This window comes from Pinus tabuliformis, chromosome Q, assembly GCF_031772625.1.
Source record: "Pinus tabuliformis cultivar Carrire ecotype Pingquan chromosome Q, CPIR1, whole genome shotgun sequence".
Lineage (NCBI taxonomy): Eukaryota > Viridiplantae > Streptophyta > Pinopsida > Pinales > Pinaceae > Pinus > Pinus tabuliformis.
The window spans coordinates 18413142-18439446 of NC_142296.1; the positions used below are offsets into that span (position 1 = coordinate 18413142).

The following is a 26305-nucleotide window of genomic DNA, read 5'->3' on the forward strand; positions in this document are numbered from 1 at the left end:
TTCAGTGTAGATGTATCGTTAATGCAAAGGAAAAAAATGCTGCATTTATGGCTGCCTCTCTTTGTACCTTTTGGGACAATTGCTAGTTTTATTTCAGTGTAGATCTATCCTTAATGCGAAGTAAAAAAATGCTGCATTTATCGCTGTGCCCCACAGTTATTGTTAATGGGAAGGAAAGATCTATGTGATGCAGGCATCTTTCAGCCTTAAGCACCAGAGGTGACCGCCAATCGAGATCTATCGAATATGCTCTTTTGATTTTCAGAAAACGAAGGGGTAGCTGCTTTGTTCCGGCTTCTGAAGTAGATTGAAATGGTCTAAATTCGAATTGTTGCCCTTCGGACCATGTGAACTTAGGTGTTTATGTGGCTGGTAATTTCAGAAGGAAGACAGTTTTCAGAAGGAATACAGCTTTCAGGATTAGGGCAGATTTTCTGATATACTTGTTTATTCAGCGTGGATAGCAGTGTGAGCAGCGTGGTGAGCAGTGAGAGAGCAGCGTGGTCAGCAGTGAACAGTGAAGAGAAGAGCGTGAGAGCAGGAGTTTTTATGCTTTTATGCAACAGGAGTATCGAGCAGCGAGCACAGGGAGCAGGAGCAGCCTGCTTAAGCAGGGGGCAGCGATAAATTGCCTGATATATTGCTTCTAAGCTGGCCGTGGCCGTGAGGGTTATTTCGAAGCTACTTCAAAATTCAATATTTGTATGGGGTTCATTCGATTCCTGACCAGACTAGGCTAAATTTAAAGCTGCTGCCCTTCTTGCCACAATTCTGAATACTGGTTACATGCCTGCAGTTGTTCACTTGCGTGTCATGCCCCACGAAATGGGGAGCGGAATGGATGCCCATGAAAGGATTGTGATGGAGCTTGCTTACTCTATTGGCGCTGCACAACCCACGGATTTTAACAGTGTGTTGGAATTTCTCGTTTCCTATTCCCGCTCAGACGACGGCAGGAAAAAATTAGGTGAGCTCGGGGCACTCTCGTCTCTGCTCAATTATTTCTCGTCCCCGTCCCTGGGTGACCACAATATTCTCGAAGAAGAAAACAAGTACAAGCTCATATGTACGGTTCTGAAGATCTTAAGGAACCTCTGCGCTGGAGAAATCAGTAATCAAAACTCGTTTATTCATGACAGAGGACTGGAAATCACAGTCAGTTTAGTCAATGCAATACTTCCCTTGAATCTGGGGTTTACCCAAATCGAGGCGAACTTTTCTGCCTACATTATAGATGTTTGCCGGATGATTTTACAGCTTTTGGGTAATGTTTCCCTGGCTGGAGACGAGCATCAATCGGCTATATGGCAAACATTCTTCCCTAGTATTTTTTCCGGGTTCGCCCACATTCAGAACCCCAAAATACATGAGCCCTTATGTATGATTATCTACACATGCTGCAAGGACAATCGGGGGCGTTTGAAGGAATTGTGTGGCAATTCTGGGTCACCAATATTCGCAGGCCTTTTGCGGACATCACAAACAGGTAACTTCCTAATTAAATTCAAGGTTTCTCTCCAGTTTACTGTTTTGTTGTTAGGACAGCGAGGGATTATTTATCTCTGAATTTTTGGGTATTTTCCTAATTAAATTCAAGGTTTCTCTCCAGTTTATTGTTTTGTTGTGAGGACAGCGAGGCATGATTTATCTTACTGAATTTTTTGGGTATGCGTCTTTTACTAGTTGGCATCGAAGGAGATTGGTTGGAACTCCTCGTCATAAAGATTTGCTTTGTTGAACCGTACTTTGCGCATCTGTTTTCGAGTTTAAGATCACGGGAACTTCTTTCAGTATACGAAGTCAGAGATGATGGAGACACTTTCACTCCAGAACAGGCCTATCTATTGCGTGTGGTTGCCACTTGTCTGATTCAGCAAATGGAAGACATTTCGTCATTCATGAACTTGAGGGAATGCAAACCTGTTTTGCGGGAGTTCGTAACATTTCTTGTTGAGCTTTTAAGGAAAGCTGAGAGAAGCATTGGTACCAGATCTGCAACACCTCCAACTCTTCCAACTGGATTCCCTGCTATCGATATCTTGGGATATTCATTAAATATTCTTAGGGATCTCTGTGCTTGGGAAGATTCTCCGTCCATTGACATGCTTGAGTCCTTTGATACTACAATCCAAACTCAAGAGACTAGAAGCTTATCTGTTGTGGATTCATTGATTTCATCTGACCTTGTTCAATTACTGATACATTTGCTCCGTGAGCTTGGTCCCCCAGAAGCTGTGAAGAAAGCCACAGTGCAGAATAACCTTGGAAGTCCAAATCCTAATCAAGAAGATACCGGTCAATCAGAAGTAAAAGCAGGTAACATCTCTAAGGATAATGTAGATGCTGTACCAGGTATTCACGGTGATCCATCTTTGTCCGATAATGGATTTGGAGGAGAAACATCATATGTTCATCAGACAGGGAAGATGTACCCTTACAAGGGCTATCGACGAGACATTGTATCAGTTCTTGCTAATGCCACCTTTAGAAGGAAGCATGTGCAAGATCAGGTTCGAGAAGGCGGGGGTTTATTTCTGCTTTTGCAACAATGTGTAGTGGACGAGAATAGTCCTTTCTTAAGAGAATGGGGCTTATGGGCAATGAGAAATTTGTTAGAAGGGAATAGAGAGAACCAGCGGGAAGTAGCTGAGTTGGAGCTCCAGAATTCTGTAAATACACCTGCAATTGCACAAATGGGGTTGCGAGTGGAAATTGATCAGAATACAAGAAGGCCAAAGCTAGTTAATATAGCTTCGTAGTTGGACCATTGTTTCTGTTTTACTACTAGCCAGATGCATGGAAGCTTGGAGGAGCTGACAACGTAGTTGGAGGAATTTCAACGGGTGCGTTTTTCATACATAATGCCAAATATAATAAATTGCTATTTTTTTCAGATATGCCCCTTGATAATTCTCATAATATTACAGAAAGTTTTTTGTGTAATTAGCTAGACTCCTATCTCTTCAATTTTATTTTCATCTTTTTTTCAATTTCCAGTTTATATCTACACTGGATGTACCAAAACCAGATTTTTCTTTCCATCTCAAAGAAATGTCATCAAGTTTACATCACATATTTATAAATGCATTACAGTTGGAAAACAATTTTGGTCATTTGGAAATGGTCAGATAGACATAGAAATTGAAACTGTAAACTGAATAGCAAGAAGAGGAACCTTCTCCAAGCCTAAGGAACTGAATGGGATTCTCGATGCTCTATGTCGATTAGAGGATCTGGTTCTCCCTGTTTCCCATGTGGGATTGATTGACCCAATCGACTTTTGAATCAGCTGTAAACCACTAACGGTGCATTTTCAAAATGTAATGAATATACTGAAAAAACAAACCCTACCTTTCAGGCTTCACCACTCTGAACTAGATATGTTTTATATCATGAAATGCATTCAACTGGAAATATTACTTGCCCAGAATTTTGAAATAACAAATGACACAGATTTTCCTCAGGTTTAGTGCGGCACTTGAGCACTTAATAAGGCAAAGGGCTTCGAGGAGCGAGCAGAACTCTGCAAATTTTGCATAGTCCTCCCTATGCAACAGGAAATGATATGTATGTCATTACTACAACCATGTAAAGTATTGGAGATTACAAATTATCAGATAGGTTTTAAATTAAAGATGATCAACATCTTTGTCCACTCATCATTTTCTGCTGGATGGGTTGGAATGCAGATGCAATTACATTTTTCTTCAGTTATGGAAAATTTATAGTATTTCATAGATTGGCAGCAATAGGCCCTTCCTTGGGATCACCCACTGTCAATCATTGCTTATTCGTCTTCCTTCCAGATCAATCAGTTCCCTCCTCTTCCTCCACATGCAACAAGCCCTGCCTGCATCCATGGCAGCCATTTCTAAGGCAGGTCAGACACGGGAGTAGGCACTGGAAATCAGACAGTTTTTGAAGTGTCCCAGGCATACGTTCAGCAAGCATCATTGTAATCTCTTCCTGCGTCTTGAATGCAATGCAATTGCATTCAGCAAGCATCATTGTAATCTCTTCCTGCGTCTTGAATGCAATGCAATTGCATTTGTGCTTGGCACAACTATATTGCATATGTCTGCAGCAATTTCTTCAGAGCTTAAAGGAAGTAATTGCAGTTGAATGGAGGGCACACCATAGACATGGGAAGTGTACTTCATGAATTGCTTCATAGAAAGCTTGGGCTTGGCCTTTGTCAGCATTACTACGTCAGCAGCTCGTAGATGATGTACAAATTTTCTAGCATTTGGATCCCATATGTAGCGACAAGTGATGAGTCCAAACCCTTGAAGGTAATGCAGTTTGGGAGCTGTTAGGCTGGCTAGAATGTCCTCTGTACCAATTGAAATTCAAAATTACTAATCCAATAAACGTTGGGTGAGGAATCAGTTTCTCCTCTCTCATTTTATTACCAGTACTCTTGTTCTTGTTTTTCATTATGGGCAACTTAAAAAGACTAGATAACTAAATTTCTAGCTCACCTATCAAATTCAATGAGAGTGTTGATTCCTGCAAGTTACTCCAATGAGCTGACAATTGCTACTGCTACTGCTCTCTTTCTATGTGATTATGTTGTCAAAATTCAACTACAACTAGAACAAAACCTTCTGCATAAATAGATTCTCTGTTAGACTATTAGATATCTCGTTTGCAGCAAATATGTCAAGATATTTAAAATTGTGGGTTTCTACCATCTCAGCCACATGCACAGCTCACTGTTTTAATTCTTATGGTGGTATCGGGCTTATCAGTCAACCATCGATTCCATGGGCAACAAATCACAATTATGCTAATTCAATGGTCACACACCATTTGACAATCTAAAGGTTTTTGGTCTACTATTTTCATCCCTCCCTGGAAGAACTTATTCATTTGATTTCTCTCTTTCTCATCGCTCGTTGGAAGGAATGACAGAAGCAGAAAGCTAACACTCCCCGTTATAGCTAGAGTTAGAGCAAGAGTAATTATGTTTAACACCCCCTTTTAATTACGGCCATTAACTAACAATTTGACAGTACCTCTATGAGCTTACAATAATGGCATGATCATTTGTTGGTCTAACTCTCAGCTAAGTTTACAACATCTAAATGTTGTCTATAAAACTCAAAGACATCTTTTGCCAATGGTTTTGTAAATATGTCTGCCAATTGGTTTTTTAATTTACAAGATTCAAAGTAGATTTGTCCATTGTTTACAAGCTCTCTAATGAAATGATACCTCGTATCAATATGCTTCTTTTCTGATGAAGGACATGGTTTTTTGACAGATCTACCATTAAGCTACTGTTATAATAAACTAGAGTTGCTCCCTCTGTTCTTCTTGTAGTTTACCCAATACTCTACGTAACCAAACTATTTGACAGACTATTGTTGTTGTTGCTACATTGTTTTAGCTGATGGGATTATCACGATAAGATGTTTTTTGGATGTCCCTGAAATCACACCTGAACCAAGATGGAAAACATATCTTGAAGTATTCTTCCTATCATCCATGCTACCTACAAAATCATTGTCAGTATATCCAACCAAATATCATTACTAGTGCTGGAGTATAATATACCATATCTTGTTGCTCTTGTAATATATCTCGGAATTATTTTGCCAACTTGTCAATGAGAGTCTTTTGGAGGCTCCACGAACTTGGAAATCAAACTAACAACATACATATTGTCTATTATAATGGTAGTGAGATACATGAGGCTACCAACCAATCCCTTGTATAGTGTTGGATCTATGTTCGATCCCATATCTACTTTATTGAGTTTTGTTCCTATTGCAAATGGAGTTGAGTTGATTTGCAATTCATCATCTTGAACTTCTTCAGCACATCCATGGTGTACCTTGCTGGAAATGCAAAAATTATCTGAAACTCCTACTATCTATATCTCGGGTTGTTGTAAGACAAGCTGAGTAAATTCTTCTCGGTTAAGAAGATTTTGAAACACTTTTAATCTATGTCCATTTTACAAAAAATAAGTTGTTGCCCCATTAATAGTTTTAATTATGACTAAACCATTATAAAACATGATCATTTTCCTAATGTCATAACCATCATTTAATGGATTTTTTTTAGACTACTTTAATCTTGAATAGAAAAGAAGAGCCTAGTTGGATTGAATTGATTTTTTTTAATGAACTTATCATGCCACTTACTCCTTTGGTGCTGGATGAGAGTGGGGTTTAGAATGGTTTCCTAGTGAATCTCACCCAACTCATTCAATCAAAATATTCTTTATTGGTGGGCTTCTAACAGTTTCACAACCAATCGATTTGCAGCCCTATAGGTATTGACCTGGAACTCTATCAAAAGAAGAACTTGTTTTTCATACACCATCTCATATGGTGTAAATCAAATTGTGTCCCTCCATGTGGTTTCGTAGGCCCAAAGTGTTTTCCATGTGGTTTTGTAGGCCAAATCGTTTTTCAATAAGCAGATATTCACAATCCTTATGATGCCACTATATTGTTTTGGTCATGATTTTTTAAAGACCTTGTTGATTGACTCCATTCTTCCACGGGCTTGTGGATGGTTCGAGGAAAAATTTTGGTAATTGATATTGCATATTCCAGTGAAGGTTTCCACCAATTTTGATGTGAACCACATTCCTTGATCTGTCACAATTTCTCTTGGCACAACAAAATGGGTAAACATATTATCAATTGGAAATTCAACAATTACATTTTCAATAGTGGAAAAGAGATTCAACATCTACCCATTTTGTTAAATACTCAGTAAAAAATAAAAAATAACTCCATTTATTTGATGTTGGAGCAATGGGTCCAACCCACTTTTGGAATGGCTCAATGACTACATATGGTTGTATGGTCATGTCAGCGTATTCATTGAAAATTTAAAGGGTGAATATTTTTATAGTGCATTATTATCAATCCCCCTAAATTTATTTTATGAAAAAAACAGGCATGCAGGTTAGCCTAACCTTATTTAAAGGGAGAGGGGGGAAATAATTTATCCCCAAAATTAGGAGCTGCAACCTTCCATTTTGCAAGAATTTGTATTTAATATAACTATTTCGCCCTCCCCATTTGCTGTAAAATAAAATTTCTTCTTTCATTTGCCCCTATTTCATGGTATTGGGGTTAATTTCGATAAAATGGCCCCCATGTTTTTTAACAGATGGTCATAACACAATGATTCCTGTCTATTTAAAGATTCAAGAGTTCTCTTTCCTTCTCTATTAATGATTCAATAGTCTTCTTACCATTTTCAGATTTTGCATCTACTTAGTCATAGTCATATCTAAGGCAAGAGGCTTGTTTGCAAAGGTGTGGATTTTGAATTTCAAAGTCAACGCTAAGCATGAAGTGGTACAGGTAACACTTGTCAATATGATTTGTATATGGTTGACATTCAAATTCTTAGTGCATGCTCTCCATTTTAATTTTTTTATTCACTTTCCAGAACTCTAATGTATTTTTTCTTTACATGTAGAATTTCGTTTTGAAGCTATGGAATTATAGCTTCACTATTATATATATTTCTACTTTCCATTATTATAATTCATGTCTCTAATTGTTAGAGTAAATATAGTTTCATTTTTAATTTGTGAGGTTGTAATTTAGCTAGGGTTGTCTCTATGTTCTGAAGCATCCTCCGAGGCTTTTCTTGAAGTCTAGACCCTTCTGCAGCGCCTTTGTCTTTTGTATTGTCCATTGGGATTCATCTATAGAATAAATTACTGGAACGAATCCATCTAAATACATTTTCATTTCAAATACTCCATGAGATGCATAAAGAAAAACATTGCTTGTAACCATCTTTTACTCTAGATTTTGTTTAAGAATATTCAAAAGTAGGGTGGAAGCATAGTTTTAAAGACCGTTTTTAAAAACCGGTTACTGGTCTAACCGGCCGGTTAGCAAGCCCGACGGTCTAAACCGGCCAAAAAACCCGGTTTGAATGCCTATTTCTCCATTTTTTTGCCCTAACCGGTGAAAACCGGTTGGTTTTAGGCACACCCACCATAAAGTTAAAAAAAGCATATTTTTGACTGTGTTTCAAGGGTTTTGTGGGGAAACTAAGGGTGTTTCAACCCTAACAATGTTGGCAATTAATGGTAATGTTAAATTCTTAAAGTAAAATGATACTTAAATTTTTAACATTACCATGAAATGACTCAGGATGTTTGAGAGTGGTTTCGACCTCATTGGATTTCATATGGAGAAACTAGAATTTTAGATTTCACTTAAAATTCAGCAGACTTAATGGTTTTTAGGATTTCATGGTTTGGGGGCAGTGTTCCACGGGGACTCGCCCCCTCCCCTAGGGGTTTAGTTTCCTTGCACCCTCGCGCTTCGGGGACTTGGGGACGAGTAGGGGACGTTTCCCCACGCTCCCAAAATGGAGGAAACTCGGGGGGACGTGCCAGGGAAACGTTTCCCTTCCCTGAGGGGGCGTTTCCAAAAGGGGGACGTGAGGGGGCGTGGGGGGACGTGGGGGGGTGTGGGGGGACGAGGGGGGACGTGGCACACCTTTAATGCATTAAAAACCATTTTAATTAACTAAATGTTGAACTTAATCTTTAATTAAGAGTTAATTAACATTTAGGGTTTTGGAAAATTGTTGTTTCATGTTATAAAAACGGCACCTTGAACCATGAACAACACACTCACAGCCTTTGCAAGTTCATTGAGCGCTCCACTCATAGCGTTGGATTTCACTATTCGGATTTTAATAAACAGTGCCTATATCATTATTGATTGTATTAGGAATTGTATACAAAAGGTAAATTACCTAAAAAAATTCAGTGAATTAATACAATTTGTTGAAAGTGCAAGCTAGGAAATCCAAGACCTTGAATCGGTTCAATATGGGCTCTCCCCGTTCATGGTGATAGTAGGTTTAGGAAAAGAGCCTATTGTCACATGTTCTGAAAAGTGGATCTGACTATTTTGTTTCCAGGAACCAATTAACCACAAGTATGGGTGAAAAATCCGACTTGTAAAAACTTAAAAGACTACCTCCTTGACTACCATGCATTTTGTTGATGAGATCTGACTGAAATATAATATTGTTGATATAATAAGACCTGATTAAAATACAGAATGTTAATATTCCACCAGCGACCCAACTACTGTCCTATATGATTTCTCAAAATTCTGCCTTGACATCTAATTTTGATCCCATGAGAACTTAAAGGGTTCAAAATAAACATTCGCTCAAAGAAAGAAACCAGCAAGATCTGTAAAATAGAAACTAACTAAGCAGTCTAACAACATGAAAAGAAGAAAGTAACTTCCACTTATGTGTCTATCATTTTTTGCATGAGATTGCCGATGGAAAAATCTATGGCACAAGGTTATGGTTGTCACAATGGTTACCTGGGAACTGAATAAACAATAGACAGTCAACCTATTACTATATTAGGCCTATGGTCCTTACCTGTGGAAAAAGCATCCAAGTTCCGTTTAGTCCAAGTTCCAAAAATGATTTCTTTTAGACTTTTTCTCTAGGTTAGCAGTATCTAAAACAGAATTGTGAAGGTATATCAGACCTATGGGCTAGTCCTATGGAAGCATTGCCAAATAGGCTATTCATATATTAATATTATCAGTTGAAAATCTACGACCTGCCTAACTAATATGTCAAGAACTTAGAAGTCCAGTTTCTCAAAATCATTATACATAATCCACTATAGTTCTGAGTTCTCTCTATGTTTAAGTTTTCTTCTAAGAAAGACAGTTCTCTCTTTGTTTAAGTTTTCTTCTAAGAAGGATTGTGTAAATTTTCAAATTCATTGCTTTCTTGCTCCAGGAATTCATATCAATGATCATGCTTTGCAGCTTTTCAATTCAACCCAAATTGTCATAGTGGACTCAATTAATAAATTATATTTTATATTTATAAATTTTTAAGACATTGACGCTCCCCCACGTTTCCTAAAAAATGGTAGGGAGCTTTTGCATAGGCCGCTCCCGCGCCCCCTCGCTCCCTCGCCCCCTCGTCCCTGAACCTTGGTGGAACATTGTTTGGGGGTAAACAATAAATGCAATCGGAGCTCCAAATGATGAACAAAACTCCTGATCTAGAGCCCATTGTGTTGGACGATATTGATCCAACATCAGAATGGGTGGAGGAGACTGAAGAACCTGTGTTTGAGGCTGATTTTGATATCGACATGGCTTTAGCGGGGGATGACGCAGATTATGTGGTGGCATCAGAACTAGGATCAGTAGCGGCATCAAGGAAAGGCAAAGAACCAATGGAAGGCACTAGTCATGCAGGTTGACAAACTCGTGCTTCCATTAGGTCCACTTTTATTGTCATTGGTGGCATTGATACTGAGGTTGCAGATCAGGCTGAGGCATCCTCAAACTCTGAACCAGATGATGTCTATGTAGCTCCTAATGATGATCCTGTGTCTAGTAGTGGTGATGAACTTGATGATTGATCATGTGTACACTGTAGACTTGTAGTAGGCCAATGGCCTCATAGCTTGCAGCATTGTTTTTGGACTTTATAGGCCATTTAGAGCCTCATTTCTTATGTATTTTGCTATTTTGTCGATGATATGTATTGCACTCGGTGCCATTTTGATATATTCACCTTTACATGGTATATAAATGAGCAAAATTTGCATATTTTGTCTCTGTTGGCTTGGAATCATGGTTTTACATCTTAAAAATAGTTTTGTTTCATTAAAAATTAATTATTTAATGTATTTTTTTAAAACCGGTTCGTTTAGACCAAACGAGTCCCGGTTAGACCGGTTCCGGTCGGTAAACCGGTTCATTAGGTGGACCGGTCTGGTCATCGGTTCCGGTTTTAAAAACTATGGGTAGAAGTAATGTAAAAACAATTAATTAATTAATTTAGTTACCTGTTGGCCAGGGAAAAAATCTCCTACACTTTATCTAAAATGAAGAGGCCCAAACATTATTTTTTTGAGAAGAATTACTTTTTTTACTTGATTGCTTGGTCTTAAGTCATTTTCTACATCGATTTGAGCGTATGATAACTTCACCTCTCCCATAGAGTTTTCATTACATAAGGCTTGGTTGACTTGGAATGGTCTCAACAATTTGACTAGATCAACTTCCTTTTACAATTTTCCAATGAATGTAATTTTCACGCACGTTGTTCATGATTTTGAATTTTTTTACCATTGTGGCATCTTGTTTTGATGAGTTTCTTCTTTGACTTATTTTGGTCTTGGTCTCACGTTAACTTCGTGTGCAATTTTCTTAACCTGAAATCATGTAAAACAACTTGTAAATGTTGTACATAAATAACATTATTCAGTACAAATAAAATAAAATTTCCTTATGTATTATATTTCACTTTAGCATTTATATTTATTTTACATTGTAGATATTAGAAAACAACATAAACTAACATTATTAACATGTTATATATGTATGGGTAGGCTGGAGCAGGAGGGGTTATCTTTCACCCAGATGGAGAAAGGGAGATTCAATATGCTTGGGGGATCAGGACGTCATCAAACAACTAAGATAAAACACTAGCTCTATGGTGAGGCCTTGACTTAGCCATCTCGAAGGCAATCTATCACCTCATAGTGTTAGGAGATTCCACGATCCTAATCCAACTTGTTTGTAATATTAAATCATTCCAGGATCATAATCAACACTCAATTTCATTGAGGATTAACCAAATCTCATGCAACTCTTTGAGAAATTTACCCACCAGCATTGCTTTGGAAAGAGTTTTCAGTGAGACGATAAAATGAAATTCATACCCCTTTTAGGCTATGGTTCTTTTCCGATCATCTCACATTTATGATTTAACTAATCAAGTAATTTGTTTTATTTTAAGATAGCAGCTTGAGAAGTTACTTTATTTCAAGCTGAACAGGAAAATTTATATAGGGATGTATATATTCAAACATGGTGTGATCTTTCTGAACTTCATAATAGGGGACTGGCTGCATAGGGTATGCCTAGAGGAACACAACCGCTCAACAGACTATTATGCACACTCGAAATTTCAGTTAATACTGGATGCAAGAACAGCCAGAATGATATGTGTTTTTCTATCCATCCTTTGAAAAGCATTGCACACATTAAATGCATAGGGTATGCCTAGAGGAACACAACCGCTCAACAGACTATTATGCACACTTGAAATTTCAGTTAATACTGGATGCAAGAACAGCCAGAATGATATGTGTTTTTCTATCCACCCTTTGAAAATCATTGCACACATTAAATTCGTAGAAAGTTATGCAATTTTTTACAACCAAATTCCTGAAATGGAGCGGAGGAATTCACAAGGGTTATCGACGAGACATTGTATCAGTTCTTGCTAATGCCACCTTTAGAAGGAAGCATGTGCAAGATCAGGTTTGAGAAGGCGGGGGTTTGTTTTTTGTTAATTTTAGGTATGTTCTATGCTTAGAGCAATTTACTTAATTTTTCATATTAGCCCAACGACAATATTCAGATTAGCAATCACATCAGCGTGATAGTAAAGTGCAGATAGAACATAAACATAAATAGCAGAAGACAAGCTAAGACAAGAGGACACAAGATGTGACACCAGCGAGGGACAAACCCCAATGCGGGGAAACCTTTGATCAATTCTTCTTATATTCTTCAATAGTCCAGCAGAGAGAGAGAGAGATAGCACAAATACACAAATCAGGTATTGTATGACAACAGCAGTAAGTCCATCATTCTGATAATGATGACTGTTCTAGGATGTAGCACCGACAGACTTCAAACACTCACGAAGAGTACAGTAGCATATCCCTTTTGGTTGATCAACAATGCTGCTGCAATATACTTCTGATTGCCTGCTCCTGCAATTCTAGATAGGGCACAAGAAGAAGTCCTGAAATCTTCCACGCTGTCAGACAACTCAGCCCTTCAAGGGTAGCAGTCCACCTAGGAGAGTCTCTCCTAATCCACGCTGCCTGCTGAAGTCAATATATACTGCAATGCTCCTTCAGAACAACCTTAGCTGCTTGCTATGGCTTGTAGCCTAGCAAAGCAGCTAGCTGTAGCTTATAGATTCTTCCAACAGGCCTAGTTAAATCTTGAATTCATGCCTATTCATGACCTTGATACAACGTTGTCACCTACAACGATTTTGGCTGTGTTTAGGGCTCCTTAACAGCGTCTTGAGGCCTCTCTGTTGACTGTGTTATTAGGGCCTTCTTCTAGCTATGGAACAGAACCTCGCTGTGGATAGGTCACTTCTGGACAGCGTTCAAACTTCCTTGACTGCGGCTAGGTGACCTTGCACTTGTTGCGGATAAGTGCTGCACTTTACAGCGGATAAGGGCCAGATATGACAGCGTTAAAGGCTCCTTGTTTGGACTGCGGATGAGGGCTCTACAATAGCTGCGGATCAGGCCTGTGGTTAGGGCACTTAGGGTTGCATATCTTCAGCTGAGAATAGGCCTCCTTCACTGCGGTTAGGGCTAGATAGAAGCCTCTTGAGACTGCGGTTTTAGTCCTTCCTTAAATGCGGATTATGAGCCTCTATTCAACTGCGGCCAGAACTCTTCTTCAGCCTCCTTATGACAGCGTATAGATCTCACCTGAACTGCGGCTAGGGCATGCTTCATTGACTGCGTTTTAGACTTCTCTTTGACAGCATCTAGGGCTTCCTTTGACAGCATATAGAAGCCCTCTCCTTGCTGCTAGAAGAGCCTCCTCTTGACTGCATATAAAACCCTCCTTGACTGCGTAGAGGTGTCTCCTCCTAGGACTGCGTAGAGCCTTCTTTGACTGCGTCTAGAGCTAGGGCTAGATCTTCTCTAGGGCAGCGTATTCTCCTATAGATCTCTCCTACCACCAAAACCCAAACAAGTGGAGAGAGATCACAAGAGATGTGTGTCAAAATGACTTGAAGACCTCTTCTATTTATAATAAAGCGTTGAGGACAAGTGGGGGTAATTTGGTTGTTCGCCGACCTTGACAAATTGTCAAGTAAAACAAATAAATTCATATCTCCATGAATACATGTCGAAATCGAATGATCTTTAGATCAATCGTAAAATGACCCACATGGAGTTTGGCCCTTAGTTGCCAATTTTAACATTCCCTCTCAACTAGGGAGAACTCCATTTGCTAATCCATCTGCTAGACCGTACTGTTTCTGCCATCAATGCAGTGCCCTGCACTGCTCTGCTCTGTTGAACTATGAAGAAGAAGAAGTGATCGAGAATGTATCATACCATTCTCTACTGACCCGAAGTCAGTCCCATATAAATAGAGTGCCTCATACCACTCTTACTGATCCAAAATCAGGTTCAAATAAAGAGTGTCTCATACCACTCTTACTGACCCGAAGTCAGTTCCAATTGATCCCAGATCAATATCATCCTAGCATAGGGAGTATGATAGTACACGATGCATCCATCGGTATCCTCATTTCCCTGCTCATTGGCCAGATGAGAGGTACTTCCCATGAGTCCCAGACTGCATGGGTAGGATGTCTCAGCAGGAGAAGGATGAACCACTCATTTTGCCTACATGTCACCAGGGGTATCCCAGGGGAAGGTTGAACCACTCACCCTATACACAACAAATCACTAGGGGAAGGCTGAACCACTCACCCTATGATTTTGTCTCGGTAGGAGAAGGATGAACCACTCATCTTGCCTACATAGCAAACCACTGGGGAAAGGCTGGACCACTCACCCTATGGTTGCTCATCGCTCCAAGAAGTACCTCCAAGCCGCCTGGAACTCACAAAGCTCAATGTCCATATCATACAGGACCCTCAGGAGAGGGTCTCTCCACGATTCCTAGTCCTTCTCGGAAAGTCAAGAATTTAACCTTTCCCAGGGGCTTCGTCTGAATATCGACGACCTGCACATCAGTCCCAATGTGTTGGAGCCTTCTTGCTCTTCATTGTACCATATCCCAGATAAAGTGGTACCTGATGTCTATATCCTTGGAGTGATCATAGAACACGAGATTCCTCAACAATCGAATCCCACTCTAGTTGTCACAGAAGATCACGGTGGTATCCAGCACGTGTCCAAAGAGCTCACTGAAGAGCTTCTTCAACTAGACAATGTCATACGAGGTCATACTCGCAGCTATGTATTCGGCCTCAGCGGTGCATAAAGCAACCGACTTCTGCTTCCTGCTCATCCAGGATATTGAAGTAGAATCCAAAGAAAATCGGCACCCAGAAGTGCTCTTACGATTCTCCACACTGCTTGCCCAATTAGCATCAGAGTAACTATGCAGCCTCACATTTCTGGCGGTGTATCTCACTCCATGAGAGATTGTGCCCTGAAGATATTTCAAAAGATTCTTGGCACGAATCCAGTGAGGCTCAACCATATATGAGCTCAACATGCTAACTGCAAAACATATATCTGGACGAGAGTTCACCAAGAACATCAATGCTATAATGAGTTGACGAAACTCAGAGGCATTTCCCAAATCAGGTCCGACAACACTACTGCATAACTTCTTAAAGTTAAGCTCCATCGGGGTAGTCACGGGATTGCAGTCCACCATTCCAAATTTATAATCCAACTCCCTCTTACTTTTGCAAATGAGAGTGTCTGTACTTGCCAGAAAGAGGTTGTCTTCACAGGTTACTAGTGTGAGAGGTCTATCATTCACAACCTTCAAGCAAAGGTTTGGATCGGCTTCACTCCTAGTGAATCTCAGCTTCATCAGATAGCTATCAATCCTCTCATACCAAGCCTGGGGTGCTTGCTTCAAGCCATAGAGAGCTTTCTTCAACCTGCATACATGAGATTCCCAAACATGAATCTCAAACCCCTCGGGTTGATCCACATATGTGGTCTTGCTATTACATGAGGGGAAAGGTCCCCTTGTAAGTTTTCCTTCAGTACATCTTGGACATGTACCTTCATGCTCTTCTTTGAATTCAGGCACCCCTGTCACCATCTGTTTCACATCGGGTAGGGCCTTACAATGAAGATGGGAAAACCTCCAGTGCCATTGAAGAGATGAGTCACCCGTCATGGTTCCCAATGGACTTCCTGCAACTTGATACAAATTTCCAATCCTGAACCCAAGAGTAAAAGCATCTTGAAAATTCCTTTTCCAAACACGTACCTTTCCATCGATGAATGCCACCTTGTAACCTTTGTCTTCCATTGCCGAAATGGACACCAGGTTCTTCTTGAGATCAACTACATAAAGAACTTATTGCAAGAGAAACGTGTTACTCTCATTCAATTGAAGGGTAACATTCCCTACACCCTTTACGGGATAGATGGCATCATCTCCTAGAATAATCTCCAAGTTTGTTTCCTTCTCTATCAGATTAGAGAGCGCTTCTTTGTATCCGGTGAAGTGCCTTGAGGCACCACTATCAATAACCCAAATTTTCCAAAGTGTCTAGAGTAGAGGTAGTGGAGAGGGCCGATATAAGATAATACTCCTTTTGCTTATCAGAAACAACATTTGATTCTTCATACCTGGAGTTTCTTACTTTCCTGGAGGGTCGACCATTTCCTTGATGTCCTGCATTCCTTTTTCCTTTGCCATTGAACCTATCATTCCTTCGATCATTGTTGTTGAAGTTGCCCTTGGAATGATTGTAATCATCATCACGTGATGTGTCCCTTCTATTTGGACACTCCCTCGCATAGTGGCCAAGCTTATTGCAAGCAAAGAATCTGCCTTTCCTTTCACCCTTAGATCCGGACTTTCCATTGAAATGACCTTTAGATCCTGCATTATTTCTCCTTTTGGCATGAGTGGAGAAAGCAGTAGGGTTGCCTCTATTAGAAGGCATTTCTTGTTCCACCATCCTGGTTTCTTCTTGAATGCATCTTGACATCAATTCTTCAAACCCTGGAATTTGATCATTATTGAGAATAATGGTTCTAAATATATACCACTCGGGAGGGAGTCCTCCAAGGTTAGTGATGGTAAGTTGCCTATCAGATATGATTTCTCCATCGATAGAAGATCATTCTTGATCTCAGTGATCCTTAAGAAGTAGGATTGAATATCCTCATCCTTGCACTTCTTAATATCCTTCAACTTATTTTTGGGGAACAAAATTTGATTTGCATCACTAGCCTTAAACATGCTTACCAATCTGTCATAGATCTCCTTGGAGGTGTTCAAATCGGAGATGTAAGCCACTGGGCGCTTGTCAATGGAATCTCTGATAATCTTCTTCGCTTTGAATTTGCTCTTAGTGTACTTGTTCTTTGTAGCAGCTGGTGCATTTGATGGAGGCTCAGGGATTTTACCCTTCACATAATCCAACACTTCTTGCTCTTCCAATGTCAGATCCAAAGACATCTTCCATCCATGATAGTCAGACTTTTCACGGAGCTTATCGTCAGCGGGGAAGTGGGATGAGGAACCCATTGAGCCTTTGACCTTGTCCAACTGTGTTCGGTGATTTCTCTTTCACTCTTGCTTGGGATTTGTCTTCACCTCAACGCTGATACCATGTTAATTTTAGGTATGTTCTATGCTTAGAGAAATTTACTTCAATTTTTCATATTAGCCCAACGACAATATTCAGATTAGCAATCACATCAGCATGATAGTAAAGTGCAGATAAAACATAAACATAAACAACAGAAGACAAGCCAAGACACGAGGACACAAGATGTGGCACCAGCCAGGGACAAACCCCAATGTGGGGAAACCTTTTATCAATTCTTCTTATATTCTTCAATAGTTCAGCAAAGAGAGAGATAGTACAAATACACAAATCAGATATTGTATGACAACAACAGTAAGTCCATCATTATGATAATGATGACTGTTCTAGGATGTAACACCGACAGACTTCAAACACTCACGAAGAGTACAATAACATATCCCTTTTGGTTGATCAACAATGTTGTTGCAATATACTTTTGATTGCCTACTCCTGCAATTCTAGATAGGGCACAAGAAGAAGTCCTGAAATCTTCCACGCTGTCAGACAACTCAGCCCTTCAAGGGTAGCAGTCCACCTAGGAGAGTCTCTCCTAATCCACGTGCCTTCTGAAGTCAATATACACTGCAATGCTCCTTCAGAAGAACCTTAGCTGCTTGTTATGGCTTGTAGCCTAGCACAACATCTAGTTTTAGCTTATAGATTCTTCCAACAGGCCTAGTTAAATCTTGAATTCATGCCTATTCATGACCTTGATACAACGTTGTCAACTACAACGATTTTGGCTGTGTTTAGGGCTCCTTAACAACGTCTTGAGGCCTCTCTGTTGACTGTGTTATTAGGGCCTTCTTCTAGCTATGGAACAGAACCTCACTTGATGTGAATAGGTCACTTTTGGACAACGTTCAAACTTCCTTGACGGCGGCTAGGTGACCTTGCACTTGTTGTGGATAAGTGCTGCACTTTACAGTGGATAAGGGCCAGCTATGACAGCATTAAAGACTCCTTGTTTGGATTGCAGATGAGGGCTCTACAATAGTTGTGGATCAGGCTTGCGGTTAGGGCACTTAGAGTTGCGTATCTTCAACTGAGAATAGGCCTCCTTCACTGTGGTTAGGGCTAGATAGAAGCCTCTTGAGACTACGGTTTTAGTCCCTCCTTAAATGCGGATTATGAGCCTCTGTTCAACTGTGGCCAGAACTCTCCTTTAGCCTTCTTATGACAATGTATATTTCTCACCTGAACTGCGGCTAGGGCATGCTTCATTGACTGCGTTTTAGACTTCTCTTTAACAACATCTAGGGCTTCCTTTGATAGCATATAGAAACCCTCTCCTTGCTGCTAGAAGAGCCTCCTCTTGACTGCATATAAAACCGCTAGGGCTAGATCTTCTCTAGGGCAGCGTATTCTCCTAGAGATCACAAGAGATGTGTGTTAAAATGACTTGAAGACCTCTTCTATTTATAATAAAACATTGAGGTCAAGTGAGGGTAATTTGGTTGCTCGCCGACCTTGACAAATTGTCAAGTAACACAAATAAATTCATATCTCCATGAATACATGTCGGAATTGGATGATCTTTAGATCAATCGTACACTTCTCGATGAGAGGAATCCATGAAAATATCAGTTGCCATAAATAAAATGACCCACATGGAGTTTGGCCCTAGTTGTCAATTTTAACATTTCTGCTTTTGCAACAATGCTTAGTGGATGAGAATAGTCATTTCTTAAGAGAATGGGGCTTATGGGCAATGAGAAATTTGTTAGAAGGGAATAGAGAGAACCAACAGGGAGTAGCTGAGTTGGAGCTCCAGAATTTTGTAAATACACCTGCAATTGCACAAATGGGGTTGCAAGTGGAAATTGATTAGAATACAAGAAGGCCAAAGCTAGTTAATATAGCTTCGTAGTTAGACCATTGTTTCTATTTTACTACTAGCCAGATGCATGGAAGCTTGGAGGAGTTGACAACGTAGTTGGAGGAAGTTCAATGGGTGCGTTTCTCGTACATAATGCCAAATATAATAAATTGTTATGTTTTTCAGATATGCCCCTTGATAATTCTTATAATATTACAGAAAGTTTTTTGTGTAATTAGCTAGACCCCTATCTCTTTAATTTTATTTTCATATTTTTTCAATTTCCAGTTTATATCTACACTAGATGTACCAAAACCAGATTTTTCTTTCCATCTAAAAGAAATGTCATCAAGTTTATGTCACATATTTATAAAAGCATTACAATTGGAAAACAATTTTGGTCATTTGGAAATGGTCAGATAGGCATAGAAATTTGTTAATTTTAGGTATGTTCTATGCTTAGAGCAATTTATTTCAATTTTCATAGTTAGCTCCATACCTTTTCCAGATTAGTAATCACATTAGCATTAAAGTAAACTACAGATAGAACAGAAACATAAATCACAGAAGACAAGCCAAGACAAGAGGACACAAGATGTGGCACTAGCTAGGGACAAACCCCAATGTGGGGAAACCCTTTATCAATTCTTCTTATATGTTCTTCAATAGTTCAGTAGAGAGAGAGAGAGAGATAGTACGTTTACAATAGAAGTCAACACTTTGACTTATCTAGATAAGAGCATATATCATCTCTAAGAAGATGATACATGAGATCAGTTGAAGACATGCTACTTCAACTAATTCTCCAAGGTGACTCCTTCACTTATCGTTGTGTTGCATTTTGTCATCATGCTGCACCTCACCGCGCTGCACCATGCTGCACCCATCATCACTATGCTGCATCTCATCATGCTTCATTAATCACGATTGTACCCATCACTGTACTACATTATGTGCCATTGCTGCACCATGTTGCCATCCTGACCTATGTGTTGGCTGCACCTTGCTTGCTTGTTGTCCCTAGCATGCTTGTTGTCCTTCCCTTGCATACTAGCTATAACATTGCATGCTTGGTGTATTTGCTGCTAAGTACCATACAACTGTCCCAATGTTAGTTAGCTGTCCCTTGCATGTTGCTCTCCTTTGGAGACAGATGCTTCGGCTGTTTTGGCAGTTCTGACAGTTCCGGCTGTTCCCGGCAGTTTCGGTTGTTCCCGGCAGTTCTGACAGTCCCGACAATTCCGAATTTTTCGGCAGTTCCGGCTTTTCCGGCTGTTCCAACTTTTTCTGCATTTCCAGCTTTTTCGGCAGTTCCGGCTTTCTGCCCTCTGGATCAGGGCAACGTTATTCCTTAGGATCTCTCCTCCTATTAAAACCCAAAGACAAGTAGAGAGAGGAAGCGATCCCAAGTGTGTTGAAATGACTTGAAGGCCACCTCTATTTATACTAAAATGTTGAGCACATGTGGGGTTTATTTGGTTGTTGGCCGACCTTGACGAATTGTCTTATAACGCAAATAAATTCATAACTCCATGAATACTTATCGGAACCGGTTGATCTTTAGATCAATCCTACACTTCTTGATGAGAGGGATCCAAGAAAAATATCAGCTGCTATAAATAAGATGACCCACATGGAGTTTGGCCCTAGTTGCCAATTCTAACACTCCCTCTCAACTAGGGAGAACTCCATCCGTTGATCCATATGTCCGACTGTACTATCTCTGCCATCAGTGCCCTACACTGCTCTGCTCTGCTATCATCTGCTGAGCTCTGCTTTGCTAAACCATGAAGAAGAAGAATTGATCGAGAATGTCTCATACCATTATCTACTGACTCGAAGTCAGTTTCATCTGAAGTGAGTGTGTCACACCACTCTTACTGACCCGAAATCAGTTTTATTGATCCCCGATCAATATCACAAGAGAGTGTCTCAAACCATTCATACTGATCCCAGATTAGTTTCATTGATCCCAGATCAATGTCACAAGAGAGTGTCTCAAACCACTCATACTGATCCCATATCAATGTCACAAGAGAGTGTTTCAAACCACTCATACTAAATCCAGATCAATGGAGGTCATCCTAGCATAGGGAGTACAGTAGATACAACGATGCGTCCATCGATAGTACTACTATGGTCCCTATCCTCATTTCCCTGCTCATTGATCAGATGAGAGGTACTTCCCATGAGTCCCAGACTGCATGGGTAGGATGCCTCGACAGGAGAACTAATCATCCTGTCCACAGGCGAACTAATCATCCTGGCCCACATGAGAACTAATCACCCTGTTCCACAATCGCCACGGAGAACAAATCATCCTGGCCCACAAGAGAACTAATCATCTTGTTCCACTATTGCCACGGGAGAACTAATCATCCCGGCCCATAGGAGAACTAATCATCCTGTTCATAGTGCACCACCAGGGGAGGGTGAGTCGCCCTGTGGTCATATGTTGCTCCAGTGAGTACCCCAAGCCCCCAGAGCTCCCAGAGCTCAATGCATGCAACATGCAGGACCCTTATAAAAAGGTCTCTCAACGACTCCAAGTCGTTCGGGAAAGTCACAGATTTGACCTTTCCTCGGGGCTTTGACAAAATGTCTGCGACCTGTACATCAGTCTCAATGCGATGGAGCCTCCTTGCTCATCGACTTACCATATCGTAGATAAGGCAGTATCTGATGTCTATCTGCTGGAGCAATCATCGAATACAGGATTCCTCAATAATTGAATCCCCCCTCTGGTTGTCACAGAGAATCACAGTGGTATTCATCATGTGTACAAACAACTCACTTAAGAGCTTCTGCAACCATGCAGCCTCACACGAGATCATACTCGTAGCTATGTATTCGGTCTCGGCGGTGCTTATAGCAACCGACTTCTGCTTCCTGCTCATCCATGATATCAAAGCAAAATCCAAAGAGAACCAGCGTTGAGAAGTTCTCTAGTGATCCTCCACACTGCTTGCCCAGTTAGCATTCGAATAATCATGCAATTTCATATTTTCGGCAGTGTATCTCAATCCATGAGAGATTGTGCCCCGAAGATATCTCAGAAGATTCTTGGCACCAATCCAGTGAGGCTCAACCAAATATGAGCTCACCATGCTAATTGCAAAACATATGTCCAGACGAAAGTTCACCAAGAACATCAATGCGAATGAGTTTATGAAACTCAGAGGCATTTCCCAAATTTGGTTCGACATCACTACCATATAACTTCTGAAAGTTAAGATCCTCGAGGTAGTCACAGGCTTGCAGTTTATCATTCCACATCCGGAATCCAACTCCCTCTTACTTCTGCAAATGAGAGGGTCTGCACTTGTCAGAAATAGGTCGTCCTCATAAGGTGCCGGTATGAGAGGTCTATCATCCACAACCTTCGGGTAATGGTTTGGATCGATTTCACTCCTAGTGAATCTCAGCTTCATCAGACAGCTATCAATCATCTCATACTACGCCCAGGGTGTTTTGCTTCAAGCCATAGAGGGCTTTCTTCCACCTGTATACATGAGATTTCCGATCATGAATCTCAAACTCCTCGGGTTGTTCCAAACCTGTGGACCTGCTGCATGAGGGGAATGGTCCCCTTATAGGATTTTCCTTCGGTACATCTCAGACATGTACCTTCATGCTCTACTTGAATACAGACATCCCTATCACCATTTGACTCACATCAGGTAGGGCCCCATAGGTAGACCTCCGGTGTTATAGATGCGATATGTCAATTGACATGATCCCCAATGGACCATCCTGCAACTTGATACAAATTGCCAACCCTGAACCCATGAGAAAAAGCATCTTTGAAAAATTTATTTTTTAGCACGTACCTTTCCATCAATGAATGCCACCCTGAAACCTTTGACTTCCATTTCCGAGATGGACACTAGGTTCTTCTTGCGATCAGGTACATAAAAGAAATTCTGTAAATGAATCGAGTTACCCTTATTCAACTGAGACTTAACATTCCCTACACCCTTTCCGAGATAGGTGGCATTGGCTCCAAGTATAATCCCACGATTGTTTCCATATCTACCAAATTAGAGAGTGCACCCATCCATTCGATGAAGTGCCTTGAAGCACTACGATCTATAAGCCAGATTCCCAAAGAATCTGAAGGAGAGGGCCAATACAAGATAATGCTTCTTTATCTTATCAGAAACAACATTTGATTCTTCATACCTAGGGTTCCTTGCTTTCTATGAAGAGCCGGCCATTTCCTGGATGACCTGCATTACCTGTCATTCCTTTGATCATTGAAGATGTCCCTGGAATGATTGTTATCATCATCAAGTGATGTGTCTTGCCATTCGGACACTCCTTTGCATAATGGCCGAACTAGTTATTTGCCTTTCCTTCCACCCTGAGATCCAGTCTTCCAATGAAGTGATCTTTAGGTAGGCCATATTCCGCTGCGCCATTTTGATAATATTCTCTGCTTCGACTTCACCCTTGGTGAATTTAAAGAGGGATGAGGAATCCATTGATCCTTTTGTCCTTTCCCAACTGTCTTCGGTGATTGCTCTCTCACTCTTGCTTGGGCATTGTCTTCACCTCAGCTCTGATACCATGTTAATTTTAGGTATGTTCTATGCTTAGAGAAATTTATTTCAATTTTCACAGTTAGCTCCATATCTTTTCCAGATTAGCAATCACATCAGCGTTAAAGTAAACTGCAGATAGAACATAAACATAAATCGGAGAAGACAAGCCAAGACAAGAGGACACAAGATGTGGTGCTAGCCAGGGACAAACCCCAATGTGGGGAAACCCTTGATCAATTCTTCTTATATGTTCTTCAATAGTTCAGTAGAGAGAGAGAGAGAGAGATAGTACGTTTACAACATAAGTCAACATTTTGACTTATTTAGATAAGAGCATAGATCATCTCTAAGAAGATGATACATGAGATCAGTTGAAGACATGCTGCTTCAACTAATTTTCCAAGGTGACTCGTGTTGCATTTTGTATTCATGCTGCACCTCACTGCGCTGCACCCATCATCACTATGCTGCATCTCATCACGCTTCATTAATCATAACTGTACCCATCACTGTACTGCATTATGTGCCATCACTGCACCATGTTGCCATCCTGACCTATGTGTTGGTTGCACCTTGCTCGCTTGTTGTCCCTAGCATGCTTGTTGTCCTTCCCTTGCATGCTAGCTGTAACATTGCATGCTTGGTGTATTTGCTGCTAAGTACCATACAACTGTGCCAATGTTAGTTAGCTGTCCCTTGCATGTTGCTCTCCTTCGGAGACAGATGCTCTGGCTGTTCCCGGCAGTTCCGGCAGTTCCGGCTGTTCCCGGCAGTTCCGGTTGTTCCCGACAGTTCCGACAGTCTTGATAGTTCCGGCTTTTCCGGCAGTTCTAGCTTTTCCGGCTTTTCCGGCATTTCCGGCAGTTCTAGCTTTTCCGGCATTTCCGGCTTTTCCGGCAGTTTTGGCTTTCTGCCCTTTGGATCAGGGCAACGTTATTCCTTAGGATCTCTCCTCCTACTAAAACCCAAAGACAAGTAGAGAGGAAGAGATCCCAAGTGTGTTGAAATGACTTGAAGGCCCCCTCTATTTATACTAAAACGTTGAGCACATGTGGGGTTTATTTGGTTGTTGGCCGACCTTGACGAATTGTCTTATAACGCAAATAAATTCATAATTCCATGAATACTTATCGGAATCAGATGATCTTTAGATCAATCCTACACTTCTCGATGAGAGGGATCCAAGAAAAATATCAGCTGCCATAAATAAAATGTCCCACATGGAGTTTGGCCCTAGTTGCCAATTTTAACAAAATTGAAACTGTAAACTGAATAGCAAGAAGAGGAGCCTTCTCCAAGCCTAAGGAACTGAACGGGATTCTTGTTGCTCTATGTTGATTAGAGGATCCGGTTCTCCCCATTTCCCATGTGGGATTGATTGACCCAATCGACTTTTGAATCAGCTATAAACCACTAATGGTGCATTTTCAACTTGTAATGAATATACTGAAAAAACACACCCTACCCTTCAGGCTTCACCACTCTGAACTAGATATGTTTTATATCATGAAATGCATTCAACTGGAAATATTACTTGCCTAGAATTTTGAAATAACAAATGACACAGATTTTCCTCAGGTTTAGTGCGGCTCTTGAGCACTTAATATGGCAAAGGGCTTCGAGGAGTGAGCAGAACTCTGCAAATTTTGCATAGTCCTCCCTATGCAACAGGAAATGATATGTATGTCATTACTACAACCATGTAAAGTATTGGAGATTACAAATTATCAGATAGGTTTTAAATTAAAGATGATCAACATCTTTGTCCACTCATCATTTTCTGCTGGATGGGTTAGAATGCAGATGCAATTACATTTTTCTTCAGTTATGGAAAATTTATCAAGTATTTCATAGATTGCAACAATAGGCCCTTCCTTGGGATCACCTTCTGTCAATCACTGCTTATTCGTCTTCCTTCCAGATATAGCAGTTCCCTCCTCTTCCTCCACATGCAACAAGCCCTGCCTGCATCCATGGCAGCCATTTCTAAGGCAGGTCAGACACGGGAGTAGGCACTGGAAATCAGACAGTTTTTGAAGTGTCCCAGGCATATGTTCAGCAAGCATTATTGTAATCTCTTCCTGCATCTTGAATGCAATGCAATTGCATTTGTGCTTGGCACGACTATATTACATATGCCTGCAACAATTTCTTCAGAGCTTAAAGGAAGTAATTGAGTTGAATGGAGGGCACACCACAGACATGGGAAGTGTACTTCATGAATTGCTTCATAGAAAGCTTGGGCTTGGGCTTTGTCAGCATTACTACGTGAGCAGCTCGTAGATGACGTACAAATTTTCTAGCATTTGGATCCCATATGTAGCGACAAGTGATGAGTCCAAACCCTTGAAGGTCGTGCAGTTTGGGAGCTGTTAGGCTGGCTAGAATGTCCTCTGTACCAATTGAAATTCAAAACTATTAATCCAATAAACGTTAGGTGGGGAATCAGGTTCTCCTCTCTCATTTTATTACCAGTACTATTGTTCTTGTTTTTCATTATTTGCAACTTAAAAAGACTGGATAATTGAATTTCTAGCTCACCTATCAAATTAAATGAGAGTGTTGATTCCTGCAA

The 26305-nt window shown here is 40.5% G+C and overlaps 1 protein-coding gene across 19 annotated transcripts; it reads left to right on the plus strand.

Annotated features, from left to right (window-relative positions):
• Positions 1-26305, plus strand: MEE50 (ARM repeat superfamily protein). 19 transcript variants are annotated; one of them, XM_089383776.1, is made up of 7 exons: positions 1-1486; positions 1684-2843; positions 3465-4292; positions 7229-7331; positions 11384-11490; positions 25309-25411; positions 25652-26305. In XM_089383776.1, the coding sequence occupies exons 1-2, from the start codon at positions 787-789 to the stop codon at positions 2757-2759; spliced, it is 1776 nt and encodes a 591-aa protein (XP_089239902.1). In that variant the 5' UTR covers positions 1-786; the 3' UTR covers positions 2760-2843; positions 3465-4292; positions 7229-7331; positions 11384-11490; positions 25309-25411; positions 25652-26305. The 19 variants fall into 19 exon arrangements, with proteins under 19 accessions (XP_089239902.1, XP_089239908.1, XP_089239896.1 ...); XM_089383782.1 differs by lacking the exon at positions 11384-11490 and having other exon boundaries at positions 3454-3567; positions 3807-4292; positions 25309-26305; XM_089383770.1 differs by having other exon boundaries at positions 25309-26305.